The sequence below is a fragment of the Ctenopharyngodon idella genome, chromosome 24, assembly GCF_019924925.1.
Source record: "Ctenopharyngodon idella isolate HZGC_01 chromosome 24, HZGC01, whole genome shotgun sequence".
Lineage (NCBI taxonomy): Eukaryota > Metazoa > Chordata > Actinopteri > Cypriniformes > Xenocyprididae > Ctenopharyngodon > Ctenopharyngodon idella.
In genome coordinates, this window is record NC_067243.1 from 16,883,428 (window position 1) to 16,899,046 (window position 15,619).

The following is a 15,619-nucleotide window of genomic DNA, read 5'->3' on the forward strand; positions in this document are numbered from 1 at the left end:
AAGTGAATAGGATCAAATTTTACAGGGTATAGAGTCGGTGAACTGGATTAGATCCACCAGTATAAACACAAAAGAGGTCTAAGACCCCATTACTGTAAAACATTTTCAGCTGGTTAAACTTAGAAATGTAAGTTCACCTGCTGCCTTAAAAATGTGAGTTAACTCAACTTGAAAATAAGCTTTGTTTCAACTCAAAAATAGTCAAGACAACGCATTACTTTAAGTTAAAATTTAAACTTAAAATAATGCATTGTCTTGACTATTTGTGAGTTGAAACAAAGATTATCTTCAAGTTAAGTTAACTTATGTTTAGTTGAGTTAACTCACATTTTTAAGGCATTAGGTGAACTTTCATTTCTAAGTTTAACCAGCTGAAAATGTTTTACAGTAGTCCTCTTTCAGGGACAGGGACAATGTGAACGTAAAGAGAACTGGGTCCTTTTTCACTTCAAGGGGTCTGAGTTCGGTTCTTTTAAAGTGGACTCAAGTGTGAAAACACCCAGAGACGCAGTGGCAAAGAGCATGTTACTTCTTGTTCATCTTTGATGTTCAGCATTTTATGGACTTATTCCCCTCCAAAATGTTTATTTTAAACATTTTAATATATATATTAATAAATATTAATTAATAAATTGTCACTCATAAATGTTATAAGGCAAACCTTCATCATCTTCTGTTGATTTGACCCGAAATTCATTTAATTTATTTTTTTAAAATTCAGTGTTCGTATGTACGGAGCCCTGGACATGACATGCAGGAAAAAAAATAGTAGGCTAAATCGTGCGCACGATTTACTAATTCGTTCCCTCGATTTACTAAAACGTGCGCACGATTTCATCGATAAATCATTTATAAATCCAGGGAACGAAATAGTAAATCGTGCGCACGTTTTAGTAAATCGAGGGAACGATTAATAAATCGTGCGCACAATTAATTTTTTTTCTTGCATGTCATGTGCGGGGCTCTGTACCGTAGAAGGGTTTTTGTTGTTATAAAAAAAAACAAAAGTACATAATCCTCACCTTGCGGGTCAATTTGACTGGGGGTAAAATGGGGATTTTTTTAAATTTGCCAAATAATAATAATAATAATAATAATAATAATAAGTCTGGCACAATCCAGAGCACAGACAGCCACAAATGAAGGCATGAAAATATAGAACATCACTAATGCAGAATGCGTATACATACACACACACACACACACACACACACACACACACACACACATATAAAATGAATGATGAAATTATAACAGCATTTTTGTAACTAACAATTTTTTTTAATTCAGAATAAAAGTCAGCATATCCAAATACATATTCTTCTGGCTTTCCTGCTGTCCGCCTTATTGCAAAATCTGACACTTCAGTACATTTTAGAGCTTTAAGGCCACCTAGTGGCAAAAGTCGTGAAATGCAATTTAATTTTTTTTTCTTTTCCAAAATAGGTCAGCAGAGGCACTCATTGCATGATCTATGAGGTTTCAAAGGGGACCCATTATTATTACATAATATTTTATTATAATGAATTTGATTTAAGGTTTATGAACAACAACAACAATAAAGAAGTGTAATTTTCCTGCTTCGGATCATTTTGACCCACGAGGAGAGGATTTGTAGCTCGGACTACACGAGGTGAGTACGGAGGAGTGACACAGGTTCGTTGCTAATAGGGTAAAAGATCATTCCTGGGGGCTACGGCCCTGGAGTGACAGAGTAAGTGGCACCAGCACCAGGCCGAGATGAAGACACCTGTGCATTGATACAAAAATACTGCGCAATGATGCAAAAAGCATATTATATAAGTAATTCGTATATATTTAGCTGTACATGGCTCATATTTATGTGCTCACATCCCGTTCAAATGAATTACTGCGCCATCTCTCGACACAAATCTAGTCAGGATCTGTCTTTCATTAAACTACATTTCCCAGGTAACTTTGCGTACTTCTTTCACGTGATGTCCAGTGTTGTTCCTGTGTCGGTTCTTTATTATTTTCTTTTAAAAAATGTTTTCCTGCTCACATTTCTGAGGGGTTCTGAGGGGATGTGGCGGAACGTGGTGTGGATAATGTTGGGGTTTGGTGCATTGTTTAATACTGTGTGAGGAGGAACAACGAGAGGGTGTTATCAGATGTTCCCAACTTCCCGTGCTCATAAATGGTGAGCAACCTGACAGTCTGCGATCTGCCAATTTAAAGATAAGTAACGTTGATCTGTGTCAACGATTTAATATTTATATTAAATTTATTTTAAAGATAATCAATAAGACCAGATAACCGAGGTGAGCGCATAGTCATGGAGAGTCCACACCTACCTACTGAGGTGAGTCCGTCCATTCATACATCACACACTATAACATATAGGCTAGATGTTTAGAGCTGAAATAACAAGTAGGCTATAATAAGCTCGCAACATGTACTTTCATTACCTTGTGGTTTATTCGACAGCATGGCCTTACTAAAATGTACCATAGTTTTACACTGTTTTGACACTGTACCATAGCACAGAATAGATCTAAGTATGAGAATACGACGCTTAATATTTCTCAGTAGCCTATAGCTTCTTTTTTGAAAGCCATTTTCTCTATATAGATAGATAGATAGATATTATCAGTATAGGTTATTTTTTTCTGTATATGGGGCACGTTTATATAATATATTAAATATTTTAAATTATTATAAATATACTATATAATTATAATATTCATTAATAAACACGCATATATTAATATAAATATTTATAAAAAATATTAATACATAACTTTTTCAATATCAAACATTTTTTCAATGTCAAAAATATTGTTTGCCTGACATTTTTTCATTTGTATTATATGTATTTTACAACTCATTTTTTGTGATATATATATATATATATATATATATATAAGGTTTGAATGTCTTATCTCTTAACAGCCAATGACTGCAAAGAATTTCAATCTGTTGCTATAACAGTACTTGATATTTAGTAAATGATTTACTGCTTTGAGGTTGCTAAGGGGGGCGGGGCAATGCCTCATTTTGAGACCGCCCCAGAAAAAAGCAAGGTGAATGGCCTGACATATCAAATCTTACTTCTCAATAATAAGGTTAATAAATAAATAAAAAACAAACGGACATTTAGAAATAATGAATCATAACCCATGTGTTGATGGCCTCTGTGAGATAAAAAGCTGGTATTTTGGTAAATAATCCAGATTTTTGTAATAAAGCATTTTTAGTTACTGGCCCAATTTACCTGAATGTGTTAGATAAAATGGGCCATTAATTTCAGTTAAAATGAGCCACCTTCTGAGTTGAGTTTAAGCAGAAATTCTGGTGGTTCCTCTTATTAATTTTTTTTTTTTTATATATATATATATTATTAATATATTGTATAATTACATTTGTGACACCTTTTTCACATTTTACCTTCTAAATGTGTGTGTATGTGAAAAAAATACAAAAAATAATACAAAAAATACAGTCAGTGGGTAGAGGAGAGTATGAGAGAGAGGCCTAAAAGCAAATGTAGCTACGCTTTCTTCCTTGAGAGAGCTTGCAATATCCCACGAGCCACGCTGCAAAGGCCTAAATTTATGTTTTAATGTAATTTAAATGCAATGTTACACTGTTACAATATAAAATTAAAAATAATTAAATGTGTTTATCAGAAATATCTCTGTTTCACTTTGCAGTTTGACTGGCTCATTTTTGCTGATCAGCCGGCCCATTTTACCTGAACACTGCTCATCTCAAAAAATGTGGGACAGCTAATGTTTCAAAACCTGTAGGGCCTGAACAATTACATTTTATTACATCAATTCAACACAAAAATATAAAAAACAGTCGTTATTAATCATAAGAACACAGTTAAATGTCATACATAGGTTTTTTGTTAGTGTCCCAAGCGATTAACCAAAAAGTGGCCCAATTTGCCTGTATATATATATATACATGCTCCAATTTTCAGAGAGTGTAAACTGTGACTTTTCTCCTTTCTGCTTCAGATTATCTCCTACATATTGAGTTACCTTCATGTAACGGATCGAAAGGAAGCGTCAATGGTCTGTAAGAGTTGGTACGAAGCAAGCCAAGACCACCGGTTTCAGGTTTTTCTTATATTCATTGAACATTGTTCATTTTTTGCTTCAGTCCACTTCCACAGTTGTTTAAATTGCCATATTGGTGTGCTTTAATCCAGAAAAATGTCACCTTCAAGTTCCCTGTTTCCACATCTTCACTGGACTTTATCCGTGCACTTGAAAGGCGCCCTCGCTGTGGCCTAGTCATCAGTCATCTTGATGGATCCAGCCTGTCAAGACAAATACTTTTGGAAGTGGGGCTTCACCTCGGCTCTCGTTTGGACAGTTTGGCTCTACCCGGCAGCAGCATCATAGAGTCTTCCCTGCTGGGCCTCCTACCACATCTGACCGGCCTCCGCAAGCTGGACCTTCATGGGCTGGACAGCCTCTTTATGTCTGGAGCTTTTTTGTCAAGACAGGAGCACCGTCAACAGGTTATATCTTTAGAGAAACATCAAAATTAATATTTATTTTTCAAATTATATACTGCATATATATATATATATATATTTACATATATGCTGTAAAGATTATGTGGTTTTTACAATCAATTAACACTGCTTTTGTCATTTTTTTACAAGATGGACAAAATTTGTCACCAAAAAAGTTATTCAGTTTAACCAAAATTTCGGTTTTACCGAATGACACTTTTTATTATACTGAATGACGATATTTTCAAACAATGCTAACAGGCTGATATCTAGCTAGTTAGCAAAAGAACAATCAAAAATGTTATAATTAGTACAATTTTTTAAAAATATTACAACATTTTCCATGTTTTATAGCGTTTGTGCCGAATGACCTGATGTTTCGGGACATGCGTATGAGCAAGGGAAAACATGAATATTTCAAATAGGTTAAGAGAGAGTTAGTTACTTTGCTTCATGACCATGTGGTCTTGTGCAGGTGTCTGAATGATGTCACATGATACTGACCGCATGACTTTATATTGGTTACTACAAATGACATCAATAAAATTCATTTTTCCAGACATTCTTTCTCATAACAAAGCATTTTGCACTATGTTGATATATGATGTTATAAAATCATGCCAGAATAAAAAATATACACATTTATTACATTTTAAGATAATTTAATCACAAATGAAATGGCTGTATTGGCCTTTGGACGGTTAAACCGAATGACCTTTTGACACTTCAAAATCTTTAAAATACCTTTATATGTAGCAAAATATAATTAAAACCTTTTGGATTCAATAAAAGAGATCTAGTTGTACTACCTTACATACTTTGGATGTCATATCTTTGTTTTTTTTATTATTAAGCCCTTTGGACAAAAAAATGACCCGTCACGTCATTGACCCATAAATATTTTAATTTTGTATAATTTTATTATTAGTATCATATATATAAATTATAATATTATATTTTTATATTTTACAAAATAGTATAAACATTTTAAAATAATTATTGCTTTATCTGTCAAAATGATGTATCACCGAGTATCATCTAATCTTTGTGCAACTGACTATTAAAACAATTGATTTTATATTTTAGTGTTTTATTTTTTTGTATATATTTATTAACAAAATATGTATATTTTATTTAGAATATAGTATATTGTATCATTTATAATATAATTTTATTATATATAAATTATAATATTTTATATTATAATTTAACTATATTTATTATCATTAATAAAATAGTATAAAAAATGTAAAAATGATTTTTTAAATCAAATAATGCTTTTGCTGTTCAAATGATGCTGTATTAAGTATAATCTAATATTTGTGCTATAATAGGTCCAGAACGCTTTGGGGAACCTGGAGGAACTAGACTTGTCTGATCTCCGCTACCTCTCAGATCTCTCTTTCAACCGGCTGACGAGTTGCACGCCCAGGTTACGCAGACTGGCCCTGGCCGGATGCCACATTGCTTTCGAGTTTGACCCATACCGAGGTAGCCCGGTCGGGTCTGGCTCCTCCGCTCTAGTTTCCCTCCGTAACCTTCTGAGTCTCTTGCAGAAGCAGGCCTCCACGCTCCGCAGCCTGGACTTGAGTCGCACCAGCATCACCCCCGAGTCCCTTCGCTCCATAGCTCAAGTGCCCGGCCTCCGTCTGGAGGATCTGAGTCTACGCGGCTGTAAAGAGCTGACCGACTACTCCATGGAAATCCTCTGCAAGCACCAGAGCGGTCTGAAGACGCTGGACGTCAGGGCGTGCACTGAGTTAACCAGTAGGACAGTGCTTGCTGTGGCAACTGATCTGAAGGAGCTGCAGTCGTTGTCGCTGTCACAGGACTGGAAGATAACGGATAAAGGCCTTACTGAGCTGATGGCGCTGCCTTGCTTGAGGACTCTGGATCTGTCGGAGTGTCTGCACGTCAGTGGTGCAGACCTGGTGAAGGGATTGTCCTCTCCACAGCCCAGGGCGCAGCTGCAGGCTCTTAGCCTTAGAAACTGCTCATACATAAGGGTGAGGCACATATACAATCAAAGAGTTCACCGCGCTCTCCCAGCTAATTAGGTGCTGAGACCTATATATCAAATTAAGATTACAAAAAAGGTCTGCACTCTGAAGCACTTTAATCATGGTACACAGGAGATAAGATAACAAACGTTTCGGCTCTTCGCCTTAATCAGTGAGGCACGTATACATAAAAGAAAATTAGTTCCATATCAGTTATCAGCCAATATTACAGGCTTACTGTAAATTATTTTATCAGTTGATATTAGATGTTTAATTGTGCCTGCTCATATCCCCTACTTTACAATTAATTTACCTCTGTCATTATCTAATGCTCAGTTTAAAAACACTAATAATTTAATAACTGTTAAATGCGATCTTTAACAAGTCTCAAAATGAATATCAATTTTCATACTGTAAATTATAATATTGTGATACCTAAATTCACAATTAATACAGTTAATTTTAGTTTTTTATTTATGTACTAACAAAAATATTTATTTTATTTATATTTTCCTGTTATATATATTAACAAAATAGTATAAGGAAATAATGATAAGATTATTATATTGGCTAAAATTTAGGGTAATATGAATATATCATCCTGTTTTTGTTTTGATATTTTGTATTGATAAAAATATTTCAAAATGAATATCTTTATATAATGTTGTGATGCCTAAATTGACAATTAATTTTAGTTTTTAATTAACTTTTAGTTTTTTTAAATTAATTTTAAAATTAATTAATTTAAATTTTTCATTTATTTTTTAAACAAAATATGTATTTTTATTTAGAATTTACATTCATTTTAATGTTATAATTATAATATTTTATATTATAAGTTAATAATATTTACCATAATTAACAAAATTATAATTTTTAGCTTGTATTTGCCATAATTTAGGGTGATATGAATATGATTTTTTTGTTTATATTTTATATTAATAAAAATATCTTTAAAAAATTAATATATATTTTTCATACTGTAAATAATAATGTTGTGATGCTTAAATTCATATTTACAATAATTGATTTTAGTTGTTAGTGTTTTATGTTTTGTTTACATACTAAAAATGTTTATAATTTATAATATAATAATATTGTATATAAATTCTAATATTATGATTACAATATAATTATTATAATTTGTAATTAACCAAACAGTATAAAAATGTAAAAATAATTCTTGGCATATTTAGGTTAATTTGAATATACAATTTTTTGTTTCACATAATTGAATTTCAATATTGTCCTCAAATGATCCATCAAAAATTATTTTTGTATTGTCCCCCTTTTTTCTCACACCCTCTGTTCTCAAACAGGACACAGCCATGTTCTCCCTGACGCAGCTGCTCGGCAGTAACCTGAGAAAGCTGGACCTCACCTCCTGCGTCTATCTAACTGACATTAGTGTTCGCGCCATCGCAACCTACCTCCCTGCACTGGTGGTACTGCGGCTCGGCTGGTGCAAAGAGATCTCCGATTGGGGGCTGCTGGGGATGGTGGAGCCCACCAAAAATTGTGAACCAAGAGACAAAGAGGTAGGATTGCCTTGTTTTTTTAGGACTAATATATTTTTTTGATGTACAGTTTGCTCATAAATGCCCCAAATGTGAAGGAGGATAAAGGCCCAAGCTTTACTAGGACGTTTGGGAACATGGGCTTTTTTCAGCCTCCCAGCCTGCCTTTCCAGGAGAAGCCACGTCTCGTAACCGATGAGGACCTGGGGGCGTTTAGAGATCAGGAAGGAGCATCACTGCTGGCCCTCAGAGGTCTTCAGGAACTGGACCTGTCGGCCTGCTCGAAGTTAACCGACACCAGTATCACACAGGTCAGTCTATAATAGAAACAGTGCATGCATGTTTTTGTGCGCAATAATGGTTTGTAAAAAAGTGTGTACCCAGTGCTGGGTAGATGACATACAAATTGTTGTCCGTTACTGAATACAAATTACATTATGAAAATTATAGATAGTAACGTAATCTATTACATTACACATTTTAGATAATATAATTAGACTACTTTTAGATTACTTTTGACTTAACTTGTTTATAACATTGATTTGAATAGGATAATCTTGTACCATATTGATAGAATTTCTTTTTTTTGTTATCAACTAGTGTTGTCAAAGGTACCGACTTTTGAGCGCTGTTGAGCGGATTCTTAAACACTTCTGATTGGCCATTGTGTTCATGCGCTCAACAGATATGTCTTTGATTGGCTACAATGATCAACACTTCAGAAATACGTTATTAATGACAAATGCAAAGACCTCTTTGATGCTCTTCACCAGGCACTTACACAGATACACACAGGAACGTTTGAAAGCAGGCGTCTATTAGCGGATCCCTAATATATCCGTTGATAGACGGATCATTGTAGCCAATCACAGACATATCTGTTGAGCGCGTGAACACAATGGCCAATCAGAGGTGTTTAAGAATCCACTCAACAGCGCTCAAAACGCTAGGGGAAATTTTACTAAAGTCGGTACTTTTGACAACACTATTATCAACAAATATTTAATGTATTTAATGTCAGGGTTTCCTGAATGAGGTTTTAGAACTGTATGTTTTTTTTAAAAAGGAAAATTTAAAAGATATAAATGAAGAATTAGGGGGAATCAATGAATTCTGGCTCATTCACTGTCATTTCGTGAATATTAAGTAGTTATAAAACTAACTGTAGTCTAATTTTAAGTATTTTAAAATGCAAAATAATGTAATTACAACTATTGAATGTTTGTAATCTGATTACATAACCCAGGCTGCATATAATCAAATACCCGGCACTGGTCAATCAGTACTAAATAATAACCCAAATGTTCCTGGCCACCTCAGGTACTTCGTTTCCCAGACCTGCAGCGCCTCTCGCTTTCTATGCTGCCTGAGATCAGCGATGAAAGCTTGGTGTCCGTCGCCCTTCACTGCCGCAACCTCACAAGCCTGGCGCTCAACCTCTGTCCCCAGATCAGTGACCAAGGTATGGCGCGGGCCCTTCCGCTCCTCCACAGACTGCAGCATCTGTTCCTGGCCTGCTGCGACGGTGTTACTAATGAGTGAGTGACGTCATTCAATACTGTTTTCATACTAAACATTTGAGCTCTGCTTAACACAATCCCATGTGTTCCTGCAGAACTCTTTCCATAATTGCGCTGCACTGCGACAGACTCAGGACCCTCGATGTGTCCATGTGCAAGGACATAACAGTGCACCAGGTGGAGCTCCTCCAGTCCCGGCTACCCTTCCTTGAGAAAGTCCAGTGTCGCTTTGCCAATGGCGCAGACTTCACTATGGTACTATGAATCTGGAATACAGTGGAAGTGAATCATATGAAAATATATTTAAAGCACCTTTAACTCAGGTATAAAAGAGTAATCAATTCCTAAATGCTTTATTTTTTGCAGAGACCATAACTGTATTATTAATGTGGTGAATCACTGCTTTTGAATGTTAGGGTTTCAGCTTTTGTGTTCATACATTTCAAATTAGTATTCCAGTAGTAAATTTTCAAATTATTCCAGTATAAACATGATCTGCTATTGATTAGTAGATATAAAACTCTACTTCCAGGCTGTATTCCAGGCAGTATATGTAAATAAATTTTTATAAGAATTAATGTTTTTTTTGTCTTTTTCATAAATTGTTCTGTCCCACTGTGATTTGTATATGCTGTTTTATAAGTCCATATGTTACAACTTCTGTATTTCGTCAGCGTCAGATAAGGGGGAACTATTAGGCTGTATGTATGCTCGAAATAAGCTCAAAGGTCATTCGTTTTATAATATACTTTGTTGCTATGTAACCTGAACACATTTACAGACTAAACTAACTAAAAGTATTAAAAAATAATATACATATATATCCTCCTGACTACCAGAAAAAGAAGGTTTTGTGAATTTAGTATTTTTATGTCATTACATTGTTTAAAGCATCAGAAAAAAATGGAAAAATAACATTTTTGAAAAATGATATTTTATTCAAAAATGTTATGCTATGTCCTCTGTAGTGGACACCAGGATGCAGTTTTTTATTTATTTATTTATTTTTAATCCCCAATCAATTTTTAGGTTTCAGGATTTTTTTATACTGTATAATGATGATTCTCAACTATGTTATGAAAGATGTAACAGAATGATTTGATATACCATTTTGCTTTATGCAATATATGTGTAAAATGGCCATGGTCTTTTTTTCCATTATATACAGTATCTCACAGAAGTAAGTACACCCCTCACATTTTTGTAAATATTTTATTATATTTTTTCCTGTGACAACACTGAAGAAATGACACTTTGCTACAATGTAAAGTAGTGAGTGTACAGCTTGTATAACAGTGTAAATTTGCTGTCCCCTCAAAATAACTCAACACACAGCCATTAATGTCTAAACCGCTGGCCACAAAAGTGAGTACACCCCTAAGTAAAAATGTCCAAATTGGGCCCAATTAGCCATTTTCTCTCCCCGGAGTCATGTGACTCGTTAGTGTTACAAGGTCTCAGGTGTGAATGGGGAGCAGGTGTGTTAAATTTGGTGTTATCGCTCTCACTCTCTCATACTGGAAGTTCAACATGGCACCTTATGGCAAAGAACTCTCTGAGGATCTGAAAAAAGAATTGTTGCTCTACATAAAGGTGGCGTAGGCTATAAGAAGATAGCCAAGACCCTGAAACTGAGCTGCAGCACGGTGGCCAAGACCATACAGCGGTTTAACAGGACCGTTTCTACACAGAACAGGCTTCGCCATGGTCGACCAAAGAAGTTGAGTGCACATGCTCAGCCTCAAATCCAGAGGTTGTGTTTGGGAAATAGACGTATGAGTGCTGCCAGCATTGCTGCAGAGGTTGAAGGGGTGGGGGGTCAGCCTGTCAGTGCTCAGACCATATGCCGCACACTGCATCAAATTGGTCTGCATGGCTGTCGTCCCAGAAGGAAGCCTCTTCTAAAGATGATGCACAAGAAAGCCCGCCATGGGTGGAAACATACAGATTCAGGGGGTGGTAATATTATAATAAGATCCCCTTCCTACGTCACAAGGGGATCGAAATCAGAACGGCTCAATTTTCCACATGGCTTACCAAAACAAAATTACTGGGTTATCCTTTTTCACGTTTTGTGTCTTGGTAGATGCACCCGAGACCTGATTATAGCACTTAAACAAGGGAAAAGTTAGATTTTCATGATATGTCCCCTTTAATAATAGTCTGTTATAGAATGCATTGTGGCATGAAGCATGTCACCATTGTTGAGATATATATTTCTTCATAAGAGGGTCTATGGTTGGAAAGACGCTTAAGAAGCCCAGTAGCGGTCAACCTGAAGCTTTCACCTGCACACCCACAAAATAAGCAGGGTTGAGCCTAGTCTATATCTGGATGGGAGACCTCCTAGTAAACTGGGTAGCTGTGGAAAGAGGTTTTAGAGAGGTTAGTGGGTCCTAATGCCCCAGTACAGTCACAATAAGCTGTACTGTATAAAGTGTCACCCTGGTGTAAAATAGTCCATACAGCATGTCACATACCGCCCAATGCCCCAATACAGTCGCCATAAACTGTACTGAATAAAGGGTTAAAATAAACCCCAGAAAATAAGGGGTGTAACCCTGGGGCAAAAATAATCCCTACATTACATTACATACCATGCAGGTAGTTAGTTTCACATCACAAATGATATAGTACTTTAGTTAGTTCCTACAACGTACATGGAAGAACTTTATTTTTATTTATTTTTTTCATTACTATTTTTAATGTTTTTGAAAGAAGTCTCATATGCTCATTAAGCCTGCATTTATTTGATAAAAAATACAGAAAAACAGTAATATTGTGAAATAATATTACAATTTAAAATAATGGTTTTCTATTTTAATATACTCAAAAAAATATTTTTTTCTGTGATGCAAAGCTGAATTTCAATCAGCCATTACTCCAGTCTTCAGTGTCACATGATCCTTCAAAAATCCTTCTAATATACTGATGTATTATCAGTGTTGGAAACAGTTGTGCTGCTTAATATTTTTTGGAACCTGAGATACTTTTTTCAGGATTCACTGGTGAATAAAAGGTTAAAAAGAACAGAATTTATTCAAAATAGAAATCTTTTCTAACAATATAAGCCTTTTCAATTACTTGTAATCAGTAACTGAATAAAGTAATTTTGCTTTCAAAAAAAGAAAAGAAAAAAAAAGACACCCAAAACTTTGGAACTGTAGTGTATATTGTTACAAAATGTTTCTCTTTTGAAAGATTATATATTGTTACAAAATATTTCCAACCACAGAAAGATTTCAATACACACCATGTTTTAAATGTATGTCTGTAACCTGTGCAGTCAGAACCTCTCCAAGCGGGACTCGAACTCAGGTCGCTGGCATGGGAGGCGGGCCCACTAATAAGAACACCAAAGACCACAGTTTCTAGGGCAAGTTTACCTGCACAGTTCTCACTAGCTGGTCACAAGTCCACCAACTAACTCTACAGTTTGATTAATTTGTCAGACAAACCAGCACATTGAGCATTATGACTGGTCAGATCGCCTGTCAATCCAACTCCCATCAAAGGGTGAATTGTTGGTAGCACTTCCACATGTTGGAAAAAAAGTTTGTTTTAATACATTACACTTGTGATGGGAGAAACAAAGTTTTTGTAAAGTTTTGAAACAATTGAACCAATTGCTTTGCAAAATGATTCACTGTTTTGAAGCATTTGAAACACCACAAACTGGTGACCTCTGCTGGTCAGAACAGCGTAAATGCAACAAAAACTCCCACCAAACATGCATGAAAATACATTTTACAAAAAATAATAAAATAAAATAAAAATAGATAAATAGATAAATAATAATAATAATAATAAAACACTAATCCATGCATCACCAGAAGTGTGCATGTGTATTTGATTGTCAAAATATTTGGTATCTGAACAAAATTTCATGGAGATATATATTCACATTTCATTTTCACAACACACTTTACAAAAATATGTTTAGAGATTAACATTTATTCTGTTGTAAGTATAAACCCTCTGGGTTCTATTCGCACCCCCTCTGAGTGGGACTTGAACCCAGGTTGCCGGCATAGGAAGCGGGCACATTAACAAGGAGATTAAAGCCCTGGGCATACTTTTTTTTTTACAGTCGAACGCACAGCCTTGGAAAGTATACTTGATTTGACTCATATGCATACACAGGTGTTCGACACATGCGGTTTTGAGCAATCTCTCACCACAAGTTACAACCCATGTAAACATCTTTGTATTCTTTCATGCTAGAGTTGTACAAATGAGGGTACTTTCTAACCTCTTCGCACAAACTTAGGCCTCGATCGTCGCTGTAGCTTGCATGCATGTGTTCTGGTCTGTTCTGTTTATGCAGTTTTTCTTTGACTACCTTGTGAATCGACGCCCCCAGGGCACGGTTGCCACCTTGTGGATAAACGAATTACTGCAAAAAAATAATTGTGCATGTGCGACCTGTGCATACAAGTACGCGCGGTTACAAAAATTTGGCAGTGCGCGTACTCTTCTGATAATGAATTTCCCGTCACACGAACTATACTTTGGGCTTAAAGACCACAGTCTCAAACATACTTTGCTAGTGCGCCTCTTGAGGTCAGGGAGAGAGGTTTACCCATACAGCTCTCTACTATCTGGTCTTCATTACACTCACCCCCTTAAACCTCACTCCCATCCAGGCCATGGCACTAACATAACCCCACCGGGTCCTAAAGGCCCCGTTCTGAGCTGACTCAAACGTGGATCACCAGCATGGGAGGCGGGGGCACTAAAAAAACTGACCGACATCACATAATCGAACATAACCGACTGACATTAATATCTCGTAATTGAACAAAACCAACTGTCATTAAAATCTTGTGAAAGAACAAAAAAAACAAAAAACAATAACAACAAAAAAACGGCCGTCATTGAAATCTTGTCACAAAACAAAACCAGCAGTTTGAATCGTTTCAAACTTGACTGTCATTGAAATCTCATAGGTTCGTGGAATTTTCCGGATCCTCAAAAAGAATTGCTACATTTTTCAAAAAGAATCGCTACATTTTCAGAAAGAATCGCTACATTTTCAAAAAGAATCGCTACTTTTCCCAAAAAGAATCGCTACATTTTCAAAAAGAATCGCTACTTCCCACAAAAGAATCGCTACTTTCCAAAAAAAGAATCACTACATTTCCTCAAAAAGACTCGCTACATTTTCAAAAAAAAAAAAAAGAATCACTATTTTTTCAAAAAAAAAGTCATGAAAGGCAAAAAATGAACATTTAAACTGATTCTGGTTAAACTCCATCCACACAGAGGATCATCTCCAATTCTCCAATTTTGCTTCCTGTCAACATATTTCATAATATAATAAATGCAGAAAGGCAAAAAATTTACATTTAAACTGATGCTGGTTAAACTCCATCCACACACAGGATAGAATCAGCATCTTTTAAGTCAGGTCTCACATCTTTCTCACCTTTTTCACCCCTGATGCTTTTGCATCCCTGGTAAATTGAATACGGAAGGTGGTCTGGCGGAAGCTAGATATTTTACTTCATAACTTGTTAAATATGGATCATTTTTTTACACAAACGCATTGCTTGGCTTCAGAAGGCCTTTATTAACCCTCTGGAGCCATGTGGAATATGTTTATGATGGATGGATGTGGATGGAGACACTTTCTTCAGCTCATAGTCGTTTGGTAATACTATCATAGTCGTTTGCATACTGCCATTATAAAGCTTGGATGCCTCAGGATATTTATTAACATTTCTACAATTGTTTTCATCAAAAAAAAGAAAGACATATACACATAGGATGGCTTGAGGGTGAGTAAATCTTTGGGTAATTTTCATTTGAAAATGAACTAATCCTTTAAGTTTCATTTATAGCTTTATTATTTATTATAAGCTTTATCATTATTATTAGCATTAAGCTAGTTATTTTAGTTTATAAGGTTTCAAATATGGATATTTTTCTCACAAAAACCCATTGCTTTGCTTCAGAAGGCCTTTATTAACCCCCTGGAGCCGTATGGATTATATTTATTATGGATGGATGCATTTTTGGGGGCTTCAAAATCTCGCCCCCCATTCACTACCATTATAAAGCTTGGAAGAGCCAGGATATTTTTTAATA

The 15,619-nt window shown here is 35.4% G+C and overlaps 1 protein-coding gene across 2 annotated transcripts; it reads left to right on the forward strand.

Annotated features, from left to right (window-relative positions):
- The first annotated feature begins 1,446 nt into the window (after positions 1–1,446).
- On the forward strand, positions 1,447–10,107 carry fbxl9 (F-box and leucine rich repeat protein). Of its 2 annotated transcripts, XM_051884775.1 has the most exons (10): positions 1,447–1,633; positions 2,033–2,161; positions 2,257–2,323; positions 3,987–4,088; positions 4,181–4,495; positions 5,827–6,498; positions 7,812–8,030; positions 8,108–8,320; positions 9,330–9,547; positions 9,625–10,107. In XM_051884775.1, exons 3-10 carry the CDS (start codon positions 2,297–2,299, stop codon positions 9,791–9,793), a joined length of 1,935 nt encoding a protein of 644 aa, XP_051740735.1. In that variant the 5' UTR covers positions 1,447–1,633; positions 2,033–2,161; positions 2,257–2,296; the 3' UTR covers positions 9,794–10,107. The 2 variants fall into 2 exon arrangements, with proteins under 2 accessions (XP_051740735.1, XP_051740736.1); XM_051884776.1 differs by lacking the exon at positions 1,447–1,633 and having other exon boundaries at positions 1,939–2,161; positions 8,162–8,320.
- The last annotated feature ends 5,512 nt before the right edge of the window (positions 10,108–15,619 follow it).